This window comes from Cnephaeus nilssonii (genome assembly GCF_951640355.1).
Source record: "Cnephaeus nilssonii genome assembly, chromosome: 6".
NCBI classification, from domain to species: Eukaryota; Metazoa; Chordata; class Mammalia; order Chiroptera; family Vespertilionidae; genus Cnephaeus; species Cnephaeus nilssonii.
Genome location: NC_137077.1, coordinates 75571220 through 75591250, shown reverse-complemented (window position 1 = coordinate 75591250; position 20031 = coordinate 75571220). Strand labels below are relative to the sequence as shown.

At 43.0% G+C, this 20031-nt stretch overlaps 1 protein-coding gene across 5 annotated transcripts in view; it reads right to left on the bottom strand.

Moving 5' to 3' along the window:
- The window catches only part of METTL25 (methyltransferase like 25), a 107944-nt gene extending 87976 nt beyond the window's left edge, over nucleotides 1-19968 (bottom strand). The window contains exon 1 of one of the 5 annotated variants that reach the window (XM_079774502.1): nucleotides 19613-19968. In XM_079774502.1, coding sequence (XP_079630628.1) covers nucleotides 19613-19862 — 250 coding nt within the window. In that variant the 5' untranslated portion in view covers nucleotides 19863-19968. Of the gene's footprint in view, nucleotides 1-15322; nucleotides 15493-18533; nucleotides 19360-19612 lie in introns of those variants that run through there. The other 4 variants (XM_079774506.1, XM_079774501.1, XM_079774504.1 and 1 more) reach the window with 4 other exon arrangements.
- Between the last annotated feature and the right edge of the window lie 63 nt (nucleotides 19969-20031).

Below are 20031 nucleotides of genomic sequence, written 5' to 3'. Positions count from 1 at the left end.
AAACTAATGAACAAAAACAGATCCAGAGACAGAAGCATCAATCAGACCATCAAACCTCAGAGGGAAGGTAGGGGAGGGTGGGGGTAAGGGGGAGAGATCAACCAAAGGACTTGTATGCATGCATATAAGCCTAACCAATGGACACAGACAACAGGGGGGTGAGGGCATGAGTGGGGGCTTGGGGGGGGGGGAGACAATGGGGCGATAAGGACACATATGTAATACCTTAATCAATAAAGAAAAAAATTTTTAATTACTATAGTGATTTATTTAACATATATTTTGTATATGATATAAAGTTCTTTGGACATTTTACAAACTGAATTTACTAATGCAGCCAAAAGTAATAAAATCCACATCAAAATATTTAGGCATGATACAGAGGGGAAAACTCAGTCAACTATTAAGTGAGACTCTCAGGTTTAAGGGCCGTCTCAACATCCCCAAGTTCCAGGGCAGCAATTTCTTAGAGTGTGATAGAATAAGAGTATTAAATCTCAAAGTGCAGAGGGACTATTATAGTAGTCAGTTATTGGACAATGTTGCCAACAGAAAGAAATGTGATGTTTCTGTTGGAAGAGTAAAGGTTCAAATCAACTTAACTATCCTATTCAAAATACGTGAAAAAATTCCAATTCAAGCTTAATTAAATGTTGTTAATTTGCTTTTAATTATAGGCCTCCCAGTAATTTCAGAATTTTGGAGATCTAAATTGCAAAGATATTATCTTTTCAATAATGTTTACTTTTATAAAAAGAATAGTGTTTTTATTCAGTCCATCAGTTTACGTCACTAAGAGTGACACCAGTTTATTCAGAAAAATCTAGAACTCAATGAAAAAATCTTTTTGAATTAGGAAAATATATATAGATTCTGTACTTTCTTTGTTTTCAAGTAATCAGCCTGTAACTTCTACTGAGAGAGAGGAAGAGGTGTGTGTCAATATTCTTGTCATTACTTCCATCTCTGAAACAGTATGTGAGCAAAACTCCATGGAGTGGTAACAGTGTGCATACTCCTCACAGTGCTTCTCTAGGTAATTGTATGATGAGTTTGGGTTTGACAGCTAGCAAAACAGAATCTACAGCGCTACTGAATTTATATTTAGTTAATTCTTAATTAGTTAGATGTTTTTATACAGGGAAAGCTTTGTTTTTAAATTTGTTGCCCACTGCACCTGCATATTATGTGTCTTGATTATTTTGCCAACATCTCCCTCTACTGGACATACGTGTTTTGCTTTATTACATGCATTGTCTTTATTTACTTAGGTGGGGTTTTTTTTAATTTATTGTTTAAGGTACTACAAATAGTCTCCTTTTTTTCCCCACTGACCTCCCCCCTGACTCCCCTACCCCCCAACACTTGCCCTCACCGCCCCGCCCCCCCAGTGTGTGTCTTGCATCTGTTGGTTGTGCTTATATGCATGCATGCAAGTCCTTCGGTTGATCTCTTACCCCCCCAACCCTCCCCTACCTTCCCCCTGTAGTTTGACAGTCTGTTCCATGCTTCTTTGCCTCTATCTATTTTTGTTCAACAGTTTATAATGTTCTTTATATTCCATAAATGAGTGAGATCATGTGGTATTTATCTTTCACTGACTGGCTTATTTCACTTAGCTCTCCAGTTCCATATTTACTTAGCTTTCATACACCCTAAATCACTATTCCACAGAGATTTCTTAATAGGGCCTGAGGAAGCAAGGGGAGCAAACAGGCAGGGGAGAAGGTATTGTCTACAATATGAGATCAGGAAATCTCTAAATATTGTTGTTTTTTTTTAACAGCAGAGACCAATGTATAAGGAAAGACAGAGAAGTTATATATACACGTTGGATTGTAAAAATGTTAAGGTAAAGCCCTAGTTGATTTAGCTCAGTGGATAGAGCATCGGCCTGCAGAATGAAGAGTCCTGGGTTCGACTCTGGTCAAGGGCATATGCCCGGGTTGTGGGCTTGATCCCCAGTGGGGGGGTGTGCAAGAGACAACTGATCAATGATTCTCTCTCATCATTGATGAATCTATCTCTCCCTCTCCCTTACTCTTTGAAATCATGAAAATATATTTTTTTAAAAAGTTAAGGTAAAGAAATGACTAATAATGTTTCAAAATTAAAAATAAAATAGAAACAATCAATGAATATATAATATTTATATTTAATAAATAAAAAATGTCAAAACTAAATATGTGTTCTTTTACTTGAATATTACCTAGCTCTTTAAGGAAGTCAGAGTATTATTAGGATACACAAAAACTCATCACTATTATTACTTTATTGCTAACACTTATTACACATATACTATATGCCAGGCACCATGCTAAACAGCTTACATTAAATGGAATAGTCTGATAAGTTAGCTACATAGTGCTATTACCCCCATTTATAGAGGAAGAAATTGAGACTTAGAGAGGCTGCAATTTATCCAGGTTCACAGAAACACAAAGTGGCAAGGTATGAACCAGGGCAGTGTTCGACCTTGCTTCTAATTCCCACATTCAATTAGCATGCCATAACAATAAGTCCACTGGACAACAAATGAAGTCAGTCAAAAGAGCAGTTAAGAAAAGTGCTAGACAGATTGGAATGTCAGAATCAGATCTAGCAAGAACTGCCTCTGGCATAGATCAATACATGTAATATCTCAAGCTAGTTCATACTCACTTTGTTTATCTTCTTAATTCTTTCACTTTCTTTACTCCCCTCAACACCTCCCTCTTTACCAGAAGCGGTCTTAAGGTTTCAAGAAATTAAAAAAGTAATTTCTACATTTAAAACAACTGATAAGTCTCTGAAAAGGAAATAAAAGTTTTTAAGATAAGGTTTTGTTGTGGTATCTACTTCTAGAAACAAGACAATGGTACTGCTTCACGTCCAGTTGAAAAGCAACATACCTTGTATGTAGCAGGTACTCAGTTAATAGGAAATAAATGGATGAATGAATGAATGAATGAATGAAAACAATTCCTCAGTACATTTGCTACTGTAGCATCACCAGGTACCCTGGGCAGAATGAATTCTCAGATTCTGTGGTGGCAGTGATTACTGAGGCCACTAGGAGGACTTCACTAGCACTGCCGAGCCTGTGAGAGCAGCATGAAACCTCACTTCAGCCCTAAAGTTTATAATTGCAAGGTGAAGAAAAGAGTGATTTAGAAAATTTAGAATGTGATGAAATATAAAATGCAACAGTGTATTAATTCTGGGCTTTAACTGTGTTACAAGGGATTAGGGCAAAAGTTACTATTGCTATTATAACACAGACTAGAACAGTCCCATGCCCAGAATTTCAAGAATAAATTAGTAGTGCCCTCTTAACAATCTTCACAAGGACATAAAAATGTTCTGAATTCATCCTATATAATAAAAGCCTAATATGCAAATAGGCCAAACGGCAGTTGCTATGACGCACACTGACCACCAGGGGGCAGACACTCAACGCTGGTGAGTGCAGCAGCGGTGGCGGGAGCCTCTCCTACCTCCATGGCAGTGCTAAGGATGTCCAACTGACGGCTTAGGCCCGCTCCCCTAAGCCATCAAGTGAGCATCCCCTGAGGGCTCCCGGACTGCGAGAGGGCGCAGGCCAGGGTGAGGGAGCCCCCCAGCCCCCCGAGTGCACGAATTTTGTGCACCAGGCCTCTAGTTTCTACATAAATGCCCTACAGATATCTGCAATTCAAAAAGTTCAAAACTGAACAAAAGTTCTCATGTTTGCCAAACCTTTTCTTTCTCCTATCTACTTAACAGTGTCATCCCTCACCCAGTGCTGAAGCTGAAAATCTTTACATTACCATAAAAGCATCTTGTGCCTTCAATGGACATACCCAGCCTCCCATCAATCCTAATGTAAAATGTCCTTCATGTGGGGACCCCCCACACACACTATCATGCTGTGCTTCAAACTCCATTAACTCTCATCAGTGCCATGGCAATAGCTCCCATAGGTGATATTTTTCCTTACCGATAAAACTACGATAGAACAATGCTCAATAAGTGTTGGCTGAGTTGAATTAGACATGTTTTCTAGAATGGAAACTTACTTACATTCAATGCAAATTTAATAACGTAGTTTAAGGCTTTGGCTTCTGTTGACTTGAGGCTTCAATCCTTTATACTTGCTTAGGAGACTTCAATGCTAAGTTAAAGTCTGACTTGTTAAACTATGAAAATATAGATGGGATGTATTAAATTTTATGAGTGCCTTAATATACCTATAATTCTATCATTTATGTAAGAAAGAAAACAGAATACATACTGATGCTTTTTAAAATAAATCAATTTATATCATCCAATTATGTGTTAAGAAACTTTGCCAATGCTACTTGAGTGTAATTTATGGTTGCATGCAAAATGAAAAAATATGTTATTTCCACATGAAAACCTCTTAGAAAGAATAAGATATTACTAACAAAGAATTGACATGCATGTTCATATTGTGCCAATATTAACATGAGACTGGATGTATAAAGCACGTGTAAGCATTTCAAAAGCATTATTCACATTTAACTGTTACTCACAAAAATAAAATATAAAAATAGGAAAAATCTAACCACAGTATTTTAATTTTAACAGACCCTTTCTATAGTTGTGACCCGGTTCACAAAATTCGTGCACATTAAAAGGGGATTAATTAGAGGAAATAATTTAATATTGCTATTTGTCCTTTCTCTATAATAGAAGTGTCAGAGATGAAAGAAAATTAGTAAAATGTATATGAAAACTTTCCTCCTGTCAGAGTCTGGGGCTCACCACGGGACCCAGAGTCAAGTCCCCGCCCACCCACATGCACCTCAAAATCGCATGAGACACAGACCCAGCTGCACCCCCCCATTGGGCTAGATCCAGACCTGGCCAGTCCCACCCTTATCAAGCCTGCTGGGCAGGGGGCATAGCCTCAGGTCCCCTGGCCCGGCGCCAGGACGGGGGGCATTGCCTGAGGTCCCCCAACCCAGACTAGGGCGGGGGCGTGCCTTGAGGTCCTCCATCAAGCCCCACCCGGTGGGGGACACAGCCTGAGATCCCCTGTCAAGCCCTGCTAGGTGGGGGGCAATGGCTGAGGTCCCCCGTCAAGCCCCAGCTGGTGGGGGGCACGGCCTGAGGTTCCCCCAGCCTGATGCTGGGGTGGAGGGAGCAGCCTGAGGTCCCCTAGCCCAGCACCAGGATGGGAAGTGCACCTTGAGGTCCCCCGTCAAGCCCTGCCGGGCAGGGGGCGTGGCCCCAGGTCCCCTGGCCTGGCACTGGGGCAGGGGGTGCAGCCTGAGGTCCCCCAGCCTGACGCCAGGGCGGGGGGCACAGCCTGAGGTCCCCTGTCAAGCCCCATGGGGGCGGGGGAGGGCGTAGCCTCAGGTCCCTGCTGATTGCTCATTAAGGCTCCTTATGGGAACTTGGCCTCAGCTGTGGGTACAGCCATCTTTGTGATGGAGTGATGGTCAATTAGCATATTCCCTCTTTATTAGATAGGATTTGAAGGAAAATATAAAACCATACAAAATCCCAGCATTTTATAAGTTGATTTGGTAAATGAAAAATAAACTTGATTAAAATAAATAATTGAGCCCTGGTCAGGTAGCTCAGTTGGTTACAGCGTCATCTTGATACACCAAGGTTTGATCCCCAGTCAGGGCACATACAAGAATCAACCAATGAATGTATAAATAAGTGGAACAATTTGATGTCTCTATCTCTCTCTCTCTCTAAAAATCAATTTTAAAAAAAGAAACAGGCCATGCGCCCCTGGGTCTGGGTGAGTCTGGATCCCGGGTCCGGGTGAGGCCGCGCGCCCCTCGGTCCGGGTGAGGCTGGATTCCGGGTCCGGGTGAGGCCGCGTGCACCTGGGTCCGGGTGAGACCACGCGCCCCTGGGTCCGGGTGAGGCCATGCGCCCCGGGGCCCGGGTGATGCTGGGTCCCGGGTCTGGGTGAGGCCGCGCGCCCCTGAGTCCGGGTTAGGCCGTGCCCCTGGGTCCGGGCGAGACCAAACCAGAGGAAGTCGGACCTGCATTACCACCATCCAGAACTGAAAAGTCAGTGCTGACATGTACACATAAGGAACTGGTGGACATTGAAATTGGGTCTCAAAAGAACTGTTGGTCCAGAAAGAAACTCACTACAGACTGATTCATTTGCCTGTCAGCATAACTATTATTGCTCGTCTCACATTCGGTTCCTATAAGTATATTTCTAGTAACACATGATCTCACTCATCTAGGGGAAATGATGAACAACATAGACTAATGAACAAGAACAGACCCAGAAACAAGGAGGCATTGATTGGACTGTCGGGCCTTAGAGGGAGGGTAGGGAAGGGTGGGGGTAGGGGGGAGAGATCAACCAAAGGACTTGTGTGCATGCATACGAGCCTAACCAATGGTTAAGGACAACAGGGGGGTGGGGGCATCCGTGGGGAGGGGTGTGGGATGGGAATAGGGGGATGAGGACAAATATGTGACACCTTAATCAATAAAGAAATTAAAAAAATAAATAAATAAAATAAAATAAATAAAATAAAAAAAGAAACAATTCAGAGGTGCCCACTATCTATACTAATAAAATGGTAATATGCTAATTAGACCAGACATCTTCCGGACAACCTTCCGGACGTCCTTCCTGACAAAGCCAGGCCCGGGCGAAGCGGCCCGGTGTCCCGGGCACCTGCGGCTGACCTGGGTGAAGCTGCCTGTGGTCCCGGAGCCTGTGGCTGCGGTCAGATTGGGCCTAAACTGGGAGTTGGACAGCCCCCGAGGGTCCCAGATTGGAGAGGGTGCAGGCCGGGCTGAGGGACACCTCCCCGCGCCATGCACAAATTTCGTGCACCGAGCCTCTAGTGTACAACATAATAACTGAACCTGAATAAAGCTAATTTGTTACAATTTGTGATTCATCTATGGGACATTGTGTCTTATCATTTACAAAGTATTTCAACAACAAGTGTTCAAAGTGTGGATCCTAACTCCAAGGGGATCAGCACTACCCAGCTGTAATTTTATTGAGATGCCACATGGGATGTGCTTCCTCAGGTCTTTACACTTGTTTTTAACTCTGTCTGAGACCATCTTCTATCAGATATTTTTATGGCTGACTTTCTCACTTCCTTCAGGTCTTTGCTCAAATGTTACCATTTCAGTGAAAACTTCTCTGACAATCCTATTTTTAAAACTGTACCCCACTCAACTCTTATTACTCTCTGATTCTTTATTAATTTTTACAGCACACTATCTGACATTGCAAGTAAAATCCAAGAGAACACATTTTTATTTACTGCCATATTTCTAGAACCTAGAATAATGCTTGGCACTTGGTTAAGTTCTCAATGAATGAACAAAGAAATGAGCACAAACTAGTTTTGAGCCTGGCCAGTGTGGCTCAGTGGTTGAATGTCAAACTATGAACCAGGAGGTCACGGTTTGATTCCCAGTCAGGGCATATGCCCGGGTTGCTGGCTAGATCCCAAATAGGGAACATTGCAGGAGGCAGCCAATCAATGATTCTCTCTCATCATTGATATTTTTATCCCTCTCTCCCTTCCTCTCTCTGAAATCAATATAAAAATAAAAACAAGAAACAAACTTGTTTAAAAAAAAAAAGAATTAGGTCTGAATTCTGATTCTCAGACTGTTTATCTCTGTGTGGCCATGAACTATTTATTTGCTCTAAGACTTGATTTATCTATAAAACTAGAGGCCCAGTGCACGAATTTGTGCACCAGTGGGGTCCCTCAGCTTGGCCTGCGGGATTGGGCTGAAACCAGCTCTCCAACATCCCCCGAGGGGTCCCAGTTTGCGAGGCCAGGCCGAGGGACCCCACTGGTGCACGATTAGGGCTGGGGAGGGACGCAGAAGGTTGGCCAGCTGGAGAGGGGCCACGGGAGGGCTCCAGGGCATGTCCAGTCCGTCTCGCTCAGTCCCGATGGGCTGGACCCCAGCATCAAGCTAACCTACCGGTCAGAACATCTGCCCCTTGGTGGTCAGTGCACGTCAAGCGAGCGGTTGAGCGGCCTTAGCATATCGTTAGCTATTATGCTTTGATTGGTTGAACAGATGACTGGACGACCTGACACTTAGCATATTAGGCTTTTATTATATAGGCTATAGGATGATCAAAAGTTTCTATTTTCAGAAGATAACCAAAACCAAGTAATAGATTTCTAGAAATTGAACAACTTCAAAACTCAATTTAAAATTAGAAGTATTTAATAAATGAAATAAACATTATCCAAAAAGTTAATTTAAATTTAATAAATCAATGTGATTGTTAGCAAATAAGCAAATTCCAGATTGCAAAACTTCAAAAAATTGATGTTATAATTGTAAAGGCTATTTTAAAAAATGAATGCATTTCAGTGCATTAAGTGCTCTGAAATCAGTTTCTTGTTCTTCTCTTGTTCCTACCACAGACATTTCCTTCCCTACTTCAACTGTCAACCCCACTGTAGGCTCTACTCCCCACGGTGCCTCAACAAATGCCAGTATTTTAGGAACTAACTCTGCCATTGACCTCTTACCGAGAAGACCAGTATTTCTTTTCTATACATTGACATGGGCCTACACTTCCAGGCTTTCAAGAATAAAATAGATTTTTCAGATTTTTATTATTGAGGCAAGATACATAAAAGACTTTTTGTTCCATGTAAACTGTAATTGTAATTAAATTACTAAAGAGGGATTTGAGAGAGTGAAATTGTCACAACTTTCCCTTAAAATTGTACTATTTTGTGCATTTTATTAACTTGAGTTTAATTTCTTCTGTTATTCTTATTCTAAACTCCATTATTTACATTTCAACATTAATACAAAATACATGCATGTCTAGTCTACTGTCTCATAATTTGTTATAACATTTGCCAAGTAAAGAAATATGCAAAAGGAATTTGTGTTAAATATATATTTTTCTCTATCTAGTTCCCACTGTATCTCCAGCAGATCTTATTATTTACTTGCTTAATATTAGTAATGTACATAATTCATAAAAATCAAATCAATTTTATTCTTTGGTGGCTGCTGTACAGAGAATAAACATAAAATGTTAGCCTAAACTTTAAGTTTTACCATTTTATTTAAATAATCAAATAAGAGGGAAGAATTAAGCTTCAGTAGTTGACAATTGGTGCTGAGTCCCCTCACAGAGGACCTATTTCAGCACTTGATTAAGATGAGTTAAATAAATGTTTAGAAATATGTAAATATACCATAATAAAGAACAAAAAGTTACAAGAAGAAAATGCAGAATGAGCAGAGGTGTTGGACTAAATCCAGATAACTTCAAAGAGCTCTGTGACCAATAATGCTTTCAACCTCTTGTCCTGAGGTGTAAAAGCTAGAGGCCTATGAATCACCTATAGCTGTATGTCAAGTTTCATGTCCATTTGTGAGCATAGATGCACTATTTGGGTTATCTCAAATTCAATATATCTAAAACAGAATGCATTATTTCCCCAAACAGCTCCTCTACTGATTTTCCTAATTTTCCTAATAGTATTATTCATTATTATTCTTTAAGACCTTCCCAGAGTGAAAATCTCAGAATTATCTCTGATTCCTCTATTTCTATGAACTCTATATAAATATCATTCACCAAGACTTCCAACTTTCTTTGTACAATATCTTTTTAAACTATCACTTCCATTTACTTATTTTTAATTGAATTGATTGGGTGACATTGGTTATTAAAATGATATAGGTTTCAGGTGTACAATTCTATAATACATCAACTTTATATTGTATTGTGTGTTCACCACCCCAAATTAAGTCTCCTTCTGTTACCAGAGGATTGAATTCCTCTGTTGCTCCTGGGAGCGAGGTTCTTACAACAACTTCAGAAAATGAGTTTTCTAAGATTTGCATGGGAGGATGGTATGTGGAAAAAGGTTTTATTTGTGTGAAGTTACATTTCTCAGGTTCCAAAGTCCCCTGCCCCTTAAGCCAGTCTGGGAAAGGTACAGTTGGGGTTCCAGCAGAGCCAGAAGGAAGGCCAGTGTCCAGAGTTTTCATTTTATGTTGTAGCCAGCGGTGGCTTAGTATCCAAGCTAATTAAAGTCCATTAGTCCATGTAAAGTCCCGAGTGCCATGTAGGTTCAGGGGAGCGTGTCCCTGCAACAGGAGTCACAGGAGCCTGGTGCCCTGAAGCCAAGAGCTAGAGAAGAAGGGAGAGAGGCTTCTTTGTCTAGAAGTTTATCTATATATGTAAAAGCCTAAGTGACCATTCGACTGGTAACTATGATGCACACTGACCACCAGAGGGTAGATGCTCTGACCTGTAGGTTAGCTTGCTGCTGGGGTCCAGCCAATTGGGACTGGGCTAGACGGGCCAGACATGCCCTAGAGCCCTCCCGCAGTCCCTCCCCGGCCCCGATCATGCATCAGTGGGGTCCCTTGGCCTGACCTGCGCCCTCTCACAATCCGGGACCCCTCGGGGGATGTCCACAGGCCAGGTCGAGGGACCCCACTGGTGCACGAATCCATGCACCAGGCCTCTAGTATATTTAGATTTTGCATGTTTGCAGTGGCAATATCCATTGTGGCCACTTATTTGTTCCCAGATATGACTGACAGACAGGTAGGTACCTTTCCACATCACTCAGACCTTCCTGAGCATGTGTCTAAATGGCATTTGTCAGTCCCTTCCCCCATTAATCAGTGAGAACAGACTTGAATGGAGAGTGTTAAATGCAGTTTTTTGGCAAATCTGTATAAAATGGCATGCCTTTATTATTTGGTCTCCCCTTTCCTCCTTTCCTGTTAAATAATAACCAGTTTATTATAATAGCATCACTTCCATCACTATTTATTGCCCCTTTATCCTTTGCTACCTCCTCTCACCCTCCTTTCCCTCTGGCAATCACCATCACTTCCTTTCCATTTCCATCTTGCCCCAGAAACAGTGTTCATCTCTAGACTAGCACAAAAGGATCTTAACTCATGTCCCCAAGGAAGGATGATTCCAAACAATTTACCAGACCCGTCTCCAGAAATTGACTATAATATTTTTTCTAACCTTATTTGTACTAGAGACCCAATGCACAAGAAATTTGTACAAGAGTAGGCCTTCCTTCCCTCCGGCCGCTGGCAGGCACCCCGGACCGGGCTTCCCTCGTAGCCCCGGCTTCGTCCAGAAGGTCATCAGGTCTAATTAGCATATTACCCTTTTATTATTATAGATGAATACTTTGCTCTGTGTTCCTTACTATCCCCAAATCTCTTCATTCTTTTGCTTACACTGTTCTACTTTCCTGGAAGGCCCATATACTCTCTACTTAGCCATAATAATTCAACAAACATTTAATGAGCGCCCACTCTGTGGCACTTATTATATACTAGAGGCCCGGTGCACAAAATTCGTGCACGGAGGGGGGTTGTCCCTCAGCCCAGCCTGTACCCTCTCCAATCTGGGACCCCTCAAGGGATGTCCGACACCCCTCAAGAGATGTCCGACTGATCCCTGGGATCGGGCCTAAACGGGCAGTCGGACATCTCTCTCACAATCCAGGACTGCTGGCTCCCAACTGCTTGCCTGCCTGCCTTCCTGATTACCCCTAACCGCTTCTGCCTGCCAGCCTGATCACCCCCTAACCACTCTGCTGCCAGCCTGTTTGCCCCCAACTTCCCTCCTCTGCTGGCCTGGTCACCCCTAACTGCCCTCTCCTGCAGGGTTGATCACCTCCAACTGCCCTCCCTTGCAGGCCTGGTCCTTCTCAACTGTCCTCCCTTGCAGGCCGGGTGCCTCCCAACTGCCCTCTCCTGCTGGCCATCTTGTGGTGGCCATCTTGTGTCCACATGGGGGCAGGATCTTTGACCACATGGGGGCAGCTATATTGTGTGTTGCAGTGATGATCAATCTGCATAGTACTCTTTTATTAGATAGGATAGAGGCCTGGTGCACAGGTGGGGGCCAGCTGGTTTGCCCTGAAGGGTGTCCCTGATCAGGGTGGGGTTCCCTTGGGGCGTGGGGCGGCCTGAGCAAGGGGCCTGTGGTGGTTTGCAGGCGGGCCACGCCCCCTGGCAACGCAAGCGGAGGCCCTGGTATCTGGAATTTATTTTCCTTCTACAATTGAAACTTTGTAGCCTGGAGCAGAGCCAAGCCTGGGGCTCCCTCGAGGCCCGCAGCCATTTGTGTTGGGGTTATAATTGAAACTTTGTTGCCTTAAGCGGGTGGGCCCGGCCAGGGTGTGCGGAAAGCTTTGCTTCCCCTGTTGCCGGCAGCAATCCTGGCCTGCTCTCTCAAGCTTCATTCTGCCGCCATTTGTTTGAATTTGTTTACCTTCTATAATTGAAACTTTGTAGCTTGAGTGGAGGCTTAGGCCTGCAACTGCTGGCAGAAAGCTTGGCTTCCTCTGTTACCTAGGAAACCTTGCTCTCTGTGGCTGTAGCCATCTTGGTTTGGGTTAATTTGCATACTTGCTCTGATTGGATGATGGGCGTGGCTTGTGGGCGTGGCTTCTGGGTGTGTCGGAGGTGCGGTCAATTTGCATATTTGTCTATTATTAGATTACACTAGGTACCAGAATTCAGACTAGGAGAGTCAAAGCTTACAAATCATTATAACAAAATGTGCTAAGTGCTCGAATAAAGGTAGGAATAAAAGAATATGTAGATGACTAGTTTGGTTATTAATTTAGTATAATTTTACCTGGGCTTTGAAAGAAGCTGAGAAATAAACAAATGTGTATTAAATAGATGGGGTGGGAGAGTTCCAGGCAAAGAATACAGCATATACCCAATTACAGAGGGAAAAAATGCATGGCATATCAGGAAACAAGGCAGCTGAAGTATATGTGTAGAAAGAGAATGGTTAAAAAAGCATTGATAATGCTATACTACTCCCTCATATTCCCTCTCTTCAACTCTAGTTGAAGACACATTTTAAAAATTGAGAACTGACATCAAATTATTCCAGCCACCTCCCTGATTAAAGTTTATCTAGAGTTGGATCATGTAAGAAGTTCAATCCTTTATCAATTTGGCTGACCCAATAACAACTTGCCATAGGTATTTCATCCCAAGATACCAGTTGATACAGGCCCTCAACATGATTATGGCTTTAATATTAGGGATTAGGGATTATTAAGGTATGGAGATTGAAAACTTTAAATCATTATATTTTCATAGGATTTGAGTACCGGAAGCAACCCTAGGTATCTTTTTGTCAAATGATCCATAACTATTTTCATTTTTATTCTGCTTTGAAAATGTGAAGCAAACTCCTGAATTCATTTTCAAGGGGTATAAGGAAACTGACTGACACCCACAAACCAAGAGCCATAGTCTTTTTGGGGTCAGGAAGATTATTTCAGTGTGTGAAGTTAGGTAGGGGAAGAGGATACACCCAGTAAAGGGAGCTATAAACAAAGTAGTCAGATTTAAAATTTTTTTTTTCAAAAGAAGCTGTAAATCCAGATTTGTGTGTGTGAATTTTGAAATGCTTCCTAAAATATTAAAAAATGTAAACGTATTGGTCATGCAAGACATGTTTATAAGCCATGTGAGACTGAGGTTGGCTATTTTTCCACCTCAGCTATTGATGAACACCCTAGGCAGTTACTTCTTAAATGAGAAAACTGAGGCCTACAGCTAAATGTCCTGTGCAAGATATGCAGCTAGTCAGAGTTAGAGATGGAAAGAAGCAGGTCTCTGACTCTGGGCTTCTGCCTCTACCGGACAGGAGCGGAATATAAAGAAGGTGACTAACATTTATTATGCGGACTCACTTATATGAGTAGGTTTTAACATCTATCTCATTTACTTCTATATAACCTATTCAGGCCAGAATTGATTCCTATTTTTTCAAATAAAAAAACTGAGGCTCAAAAGCTTAACTAATTTACACAAGATTACATAGCACTAAAGCATCAGAACAAGGATTCAAATCTATACATGATAACCACAAGACCCATATCCTTTCTATGTTGCCTCCTATTTGCTTTCATTAATAGTGGGAGGTTCCAGGTAGAGAGGTGATAGTAAATAAGGGCAGAAGGTAAAGAATTTTAATTTGTACAAAATGGAGACCTAGATGATGGTTTTTGAGCAGAGGAATGACAAGAGCAGAACTATGATTTTGAAAGATAACTGGAGATCAAGTTTGAATGAAAAAGCAATTGAAAAATAGGGTCTGGAGGCAAGAATAAGAGCTCTGAGTTATTGCTAAAATTCTGTTGCAAAATGAAGAAAGGCGGGGCCAAACTATATGTTGTGGAAATAAGCAGCAGCAGATCCAAGAGAAATGGACGAAGAAATAAGCCTGAGTAACAGGAAGAATGTTAATACCCTTTATAGAGGAGCCACTGAGGTGATGAGATGAGAAAAATAAAAGAAATATAAACACTAGTAGTCATGAAGCCATGTAGGCAAGTTTTTTTTCTTTCTTTATAAATCAGGGAAGAAATCTAAATTATGATAAATCACGAAGCTAGATTACTATAACTGCAAGCTTGCAGTGAAATGTTAATGATGTGACATATTTAAACAAACAACAACATAAATCGATATCTAAACAAATAGAAGGTATTCAAATTTATTCTGATTGGCTAAACAAAAGTGTCATTTAAGTAGAATGAGGGGAAAAAATGCCATAGATGAGAGTACTGTCCATGAATTTTGTTTTACTGAACTTTTTAATGATTGAAAGTTATGGGGAGGGGTGGAGAACATAAGTGGGGGAATTACCATTGAGAACTAGAATATAAATTAAATTCTAAATGGACTCATCTAAAAAATATGACAGCACTTTCTATAAATCAAATAAACAAAGTATGATGACAAATTATTATGGGTTTCTGCAGATTTGTTTGCATTTCTGCTCATCCTTACTTATAATTTCAGTAGCAACCCAGGAAAAACTAAAAAAGGAATAAACAGAGTTCAGGATAAATTACATGAGGAAAGTGAATGAATTAAGGTTAAATACACAGAGCAAAACAGATGTCACTAATACTTTCTCTATTCTCCCTTTTTATTTCCAACATGCTTCCTGGCTCCATGTGTTCCAAATTACAGGTGAGCGCCATTTCAATACACCACAGTCACCACCATCACCACAACCAACAAAAACTACCAAGAATGGCCAAAAAGAAATTTAATCTATTAAACGAAAGAAACACAATGTAAGAGAAAGCTCCACAAAGTAATAATCTATCATGGGCATATACTTTCTGTGTTGTTCAGTTAAAATATAGTAAATTAATTATACAGATGCTCACCAAGAGGAACCTGGCCAGAATTTATCTTGTTATCTAGTAAAGAAATTGCCTGACCTCTTCGAGCTGCCATTACCTGAAGTCTCCTTGGACTATTTTAATAGCCTCTACGTATCTTGTCTTCTTGCTTCCTGCCTTACCTTCAATAGCCTTCTCTCCACACAGAAGTCAAAGTCATCCCTTTGAAACATAAATCACATATCACGCCACAAAATCCTTAAAGAGCTTTCCACGCTAGTCGGAGTAAAAGCCAAGCCCTCAGTGTGGCCTACAAGTCCTACATGAAGTTGCCCAGCTCACCTCTCAAACCTCATCGCTTACCGGTCTAGCCTGACAGCTCTGCTGGGTTCCCAGCACGCCCAGCATGCCCCAGGTGGGCACCTGCTCTTCACTAGGGCCGAAGCACTCTTCCTTCAGACAACTACACGACTGGCTCTCTCACTTTCTTCATGTCTCTGTTCAAATTCTGCCTCGATAGATAAGACTTCCTGATCACGATCACTGTACCTAAAATAGCATTTCTCTCCACCACACCATCATCTTTCACTTCCCCATGCCTGTCATGCTTTTAGTCGCTGTATTTACTGCTGCGTGATATTATGTACAGAGTTGACTATGTATCTACCCTCACTACCAGTAAACATCAGCTCCATGTGGACAGGAACTTTGTTGTGTTCAACACCGTAATTGTAGGGCCTAGAACAGGACCTGGCAGGTAGATGGTGCAAAATGAACACCAAATACATGAATGGATTAAGTGCTGCTATTCGTTAGGCATATTCGCAACCCTTTCTATGCATTAACTCATTTAACTTTCATGGTACTCCACCACGTAGGTACTATAATTATCCCCATTTTACAGATGAGGAACGGAGGCACAGAGAATTAAAGCCCAAGTTAACAAAGCTAATAAGTTTGGGATCCAGGATTTGAATCCAGGTAGTGCGTGCAAAGCCTATTGAACTATGGCTCAGGCTGTCGCAGACTAGGTGGCTTAAACAACAAATATATGTTCTTTCTCACAGTTCTGGAACCTGAAAGTCCAAGATCAAAATGCTGCCAGAGTAGATTTCTGGTGAAGCCTCTCTTCTTGGCTTTTAGATGGCTGCCTTCTCCCTGTATCCTCACACAGTTTTTTGCCAGTGTATGCCCTCCTAGTGTCTCGTCCTCTTCCTATTGGATTCACCCACATGACCTCATTAAACATTAATTACCTCCTTAAAGGCCCCATATCCAAATACAGTCACATTGTTGATTAGAGCTTCAACATACACATTTTGAAAGGACACAATTCAATCTATAACACCCATAATTTATGTCTCTGAAATATAGCTATTTTAAACATCTTTCTTTTTTATTTTGGAGAATCAAGTTTGTGTTTTTTTGTGTGTGTGTGGTTTTTTTGCTAGGTCTTTTTAGTTGAACTGAGGAGAAGACACTTTCAGTACTCTGACTGGGCCCAAAGATTACCTGGCAAGAGAAATCTACTGAAATGGCTACACTGAGGATTTCAGAAACAACTTGTTCTCATAAAACACCAAATGATTGTGCCAAACATCTGTTAGTGCACTTCCAAACACCGTGCATTAGCAGGCTGCAGCTCCGGGAACTGTGTTTATTTCTAACTCCTCATACAAAACCAGCAGAAAACCATACTTCTTGTGAGTCCCGGATGGAAAGCTGCTCCAGTCTCCGTGCTGCTCCTGAAACACACCACGCAGGCTCCCACCCCAGGGCCTTTGCGCTCCCTGTTCTCGTTATCTGGCCTGCTTTCCCTCCAGGCAGCTTCATGACTCATTTTCCCCCTTATTTAGATTTTTTTCCAGGGTCATCTCCATGAGGTCTTGCTGAAACAATCTATTTAAAATTGCAAACATACTTTCCTCCTGCACTTAGCCTTACCTACTCTCTCTACTTAATTTTTCTCTGTGGCACTTTTTTTGGGGAGTGAGAGGGAGGAGTCTAACTCTTCCCTCTAGAATGCAGGCAAGATGAAGGTGAGGATTTTTGTTTGTTTTCTTTACTGCTATTTCCCCAGCTCCTAGATAGTGCTGGCCCACAGGAGACACTCATTGTTGAATGAATTAACTTCCCCAAGGTCACACAGCTGGTAAGTGGTCGCACTGGCGTTTGAACCCTATCAGACACAAACGTCTAAAATTTTAACTGTTAAATTATACTGTCCATAGGAACTAACAATTCTTAAGTACAAATCTGGTCAAAGGATTCCACTGCTCTTCTCTGACACAAACAACAGACTGCAAATAGGAATGGAGAAAATGCCCATCTTCAAATAATCTCTACAGAAACAGAAATTAATATTCCTTACAAGCATAAATTGTAAAAATTCATTCTTTTTAACACTAGAGGCAACTGGCCATCTGTAAAATTAAGTATTTTGTTTCCAGGGCCAAAGATATTTCAAAGGTGAACAACTGAGTCCAGATTCCATTTTTTGTTGGATAGATACAAAATTGATTGTAAGGTTTTCCCAAAAGATGTTAGAATTTTATCCCTAGCCTAAACAAGTGATGTCCTTTATTCATTCATTTACTTACTTGCCAAATATTTACTAACCACCTAATCTGACCAGGCACTCTTCTAGGCAATAAGTATACAGCAGTGAACAAGACAATTCTTCCATCTTTGAAGGGGAAACAATAAAAACAAAGCTAAAGTTAAGAAATGTATTAATGTCATAAAAAGCACTGGTTTTGATAATAATGGCCTTTGGAATTCATCCCTAAATAAGTCAGACTATAGTTTTATCATGGTGGCAAAGAGCTCAGACTCTGGAGTCAGAAGTTTGAAACCCCATGAAGAGCTGGGCCCTTGACAAATTAACTCAACTTGCAATTTCATAACTTGGGAGAAACAGAACCCATCCCGCAAGGCTGCTGGGAAGATTAAAAGAGAAAATGTGCAAGAAAGCACTTACTAGTAGTACACTGCAGACTAAATAATAAACATTAATGAATCCTATTGTTATGATTGGAATATGTAAGACAACCTAATTCTTCCATTGCATGAAGACAAAGTTAAAGCCATAGGAAAGTCTCGGGCTTTACATTTAAAGGTAGTTTCTTTTCTCTTGGGGGGGGGGGGGGGGGAAGCTGCCATGAGTCATTCATTAATTCGTTCACGTAACAAATATTCATGGAGCATTTAATGCATGCCAGGGATTTGGCTAGTTCCTGGGAATACAGCTGTTTACAGGAAAGACGTGGTCTCTGCCCTTTTGACGTGTAACTTGCCACATTATCAGAAGTAGTGGCTATCAGGAGAGCAAACTGAAGACATGCCTAGCTTTGTCAACAGTAAACTGTGACTGAGAAAGAAACCAATATTTACCACGTCCTAGTATAGGCGGCTCCTCTAGTGGGGCTGTGCACTCAGAGAATGCCCAATGCCCAAGGTTCACTCGCAGGGGCAAGGTCGGGAGCACCTGGAAGCAAAGCAGGAGCGAGCCCAGGAGCCTGTTCGGGTCCTCTCATCATCCTGCTTCCAAAATACACTAGCCTTGGTTGAATCTAAGTTTCTTGAGGGTAAAAAACAAAACAAAAACAAAACCCACAGCCTACCAAAGTTCATGGCACATCCTAGGTACTTTATAAACAATTTTCAAATGAACTAATAAATATTCCAGGTCTTCGCTGCTGCCATCCTAGGCCACGATATAACCATCTCTTTCTTGTGCTACTGAAATGGTCTTCGGACCGGCCTCTCAGCTTTGGCCCCACTAGTCTGTTCTTCAAACAATCATCAGAGTTGTCACGTTAGGTCACTATATTGACTAAAGGGCTCCAAAGTTTCCTATCCCGCTTACGAGCCAACACCCTCCCAGGCGATCCGGCTCCCGCCCGCCTCCCAGGCCCGGGGCGGCCCGGCACCGGCGCCAGCCTCCGCCCGAACCGGGTCGGCCCCGCTCTCCGGCCGCAGCGCCCCCTCCCGGGCTCCCTGTGGGCCGGCGCCCTCCCCGCTCCCGGCCACCGAGGTTCGAGCAGCCTCCTCCACAGCTGCGGTCACCGGTGCCAGGTTTCATTTTCTTCTCCCCGTCATCATCGTTTGACATTATCTTGACGTTTTAAGTGTGGGTGTCCTTCTGCCGTGTTTCCACCAGGAACCCACAGGCTCGGTGAGAACCTGTTCCCCGTTTCCTCCCGGTCACCGAGTTACTAAATGAACGGACTCCCCTGCCGGTCTCCAGTTCTCTTTAGATTGTGGAAACACACTAGCACCCGGGGACGAAAAGGAGGTTCCGGGACGGTGTCCCCGCCCCACCTCGGCGGCCCCCAAGGCCGGCCTCGCGGGCCCCGCCCAGGCCCGCCCCCGGTTTTCGCGCGATTCCGCCCGGCGGCCGCTGGAGGGCGCGCTTCGCGGGGCGGAACCTCCTCTCCGCCTCCCTGCCCGCCCCTCCCGCCGCCGTTCACCTGCTCCTCCCTCGGCCTCCGCCAGGGGGCGCGCCTCCGCGGTCCGGTCCTCCGCCGTCGCCCTCAGCACCTCCAGCACAGTCTCCGGAGGCAAGTCGACCAGTTGCTCCCACACGGACTCCGTGTAGAAGTCCACTGTATGTGCATCGGAAATGGGCAGGGCTTGCCTCAGGAACCGCAGCAGCCCCTGCAGCTTGGCACGCAACGTGGGCAAGTCCGGGGCCACCGGCAGCGGGCTGGAAGCCGCCATGACGCTCCCCCGCCCGAGCTGTAGGTGGCGCCCACGGGGTCGCGAGGCGGGGGCTCCGCTGGAAGTCGCACAGGCCGGATCAGTCGAGCTCCGATCTAACACTGCAGTTGGGCGATGGATTGCTTCCGCCTGGTGACGTACTTTGACAGCGACCTTGGTGATTTTTTTC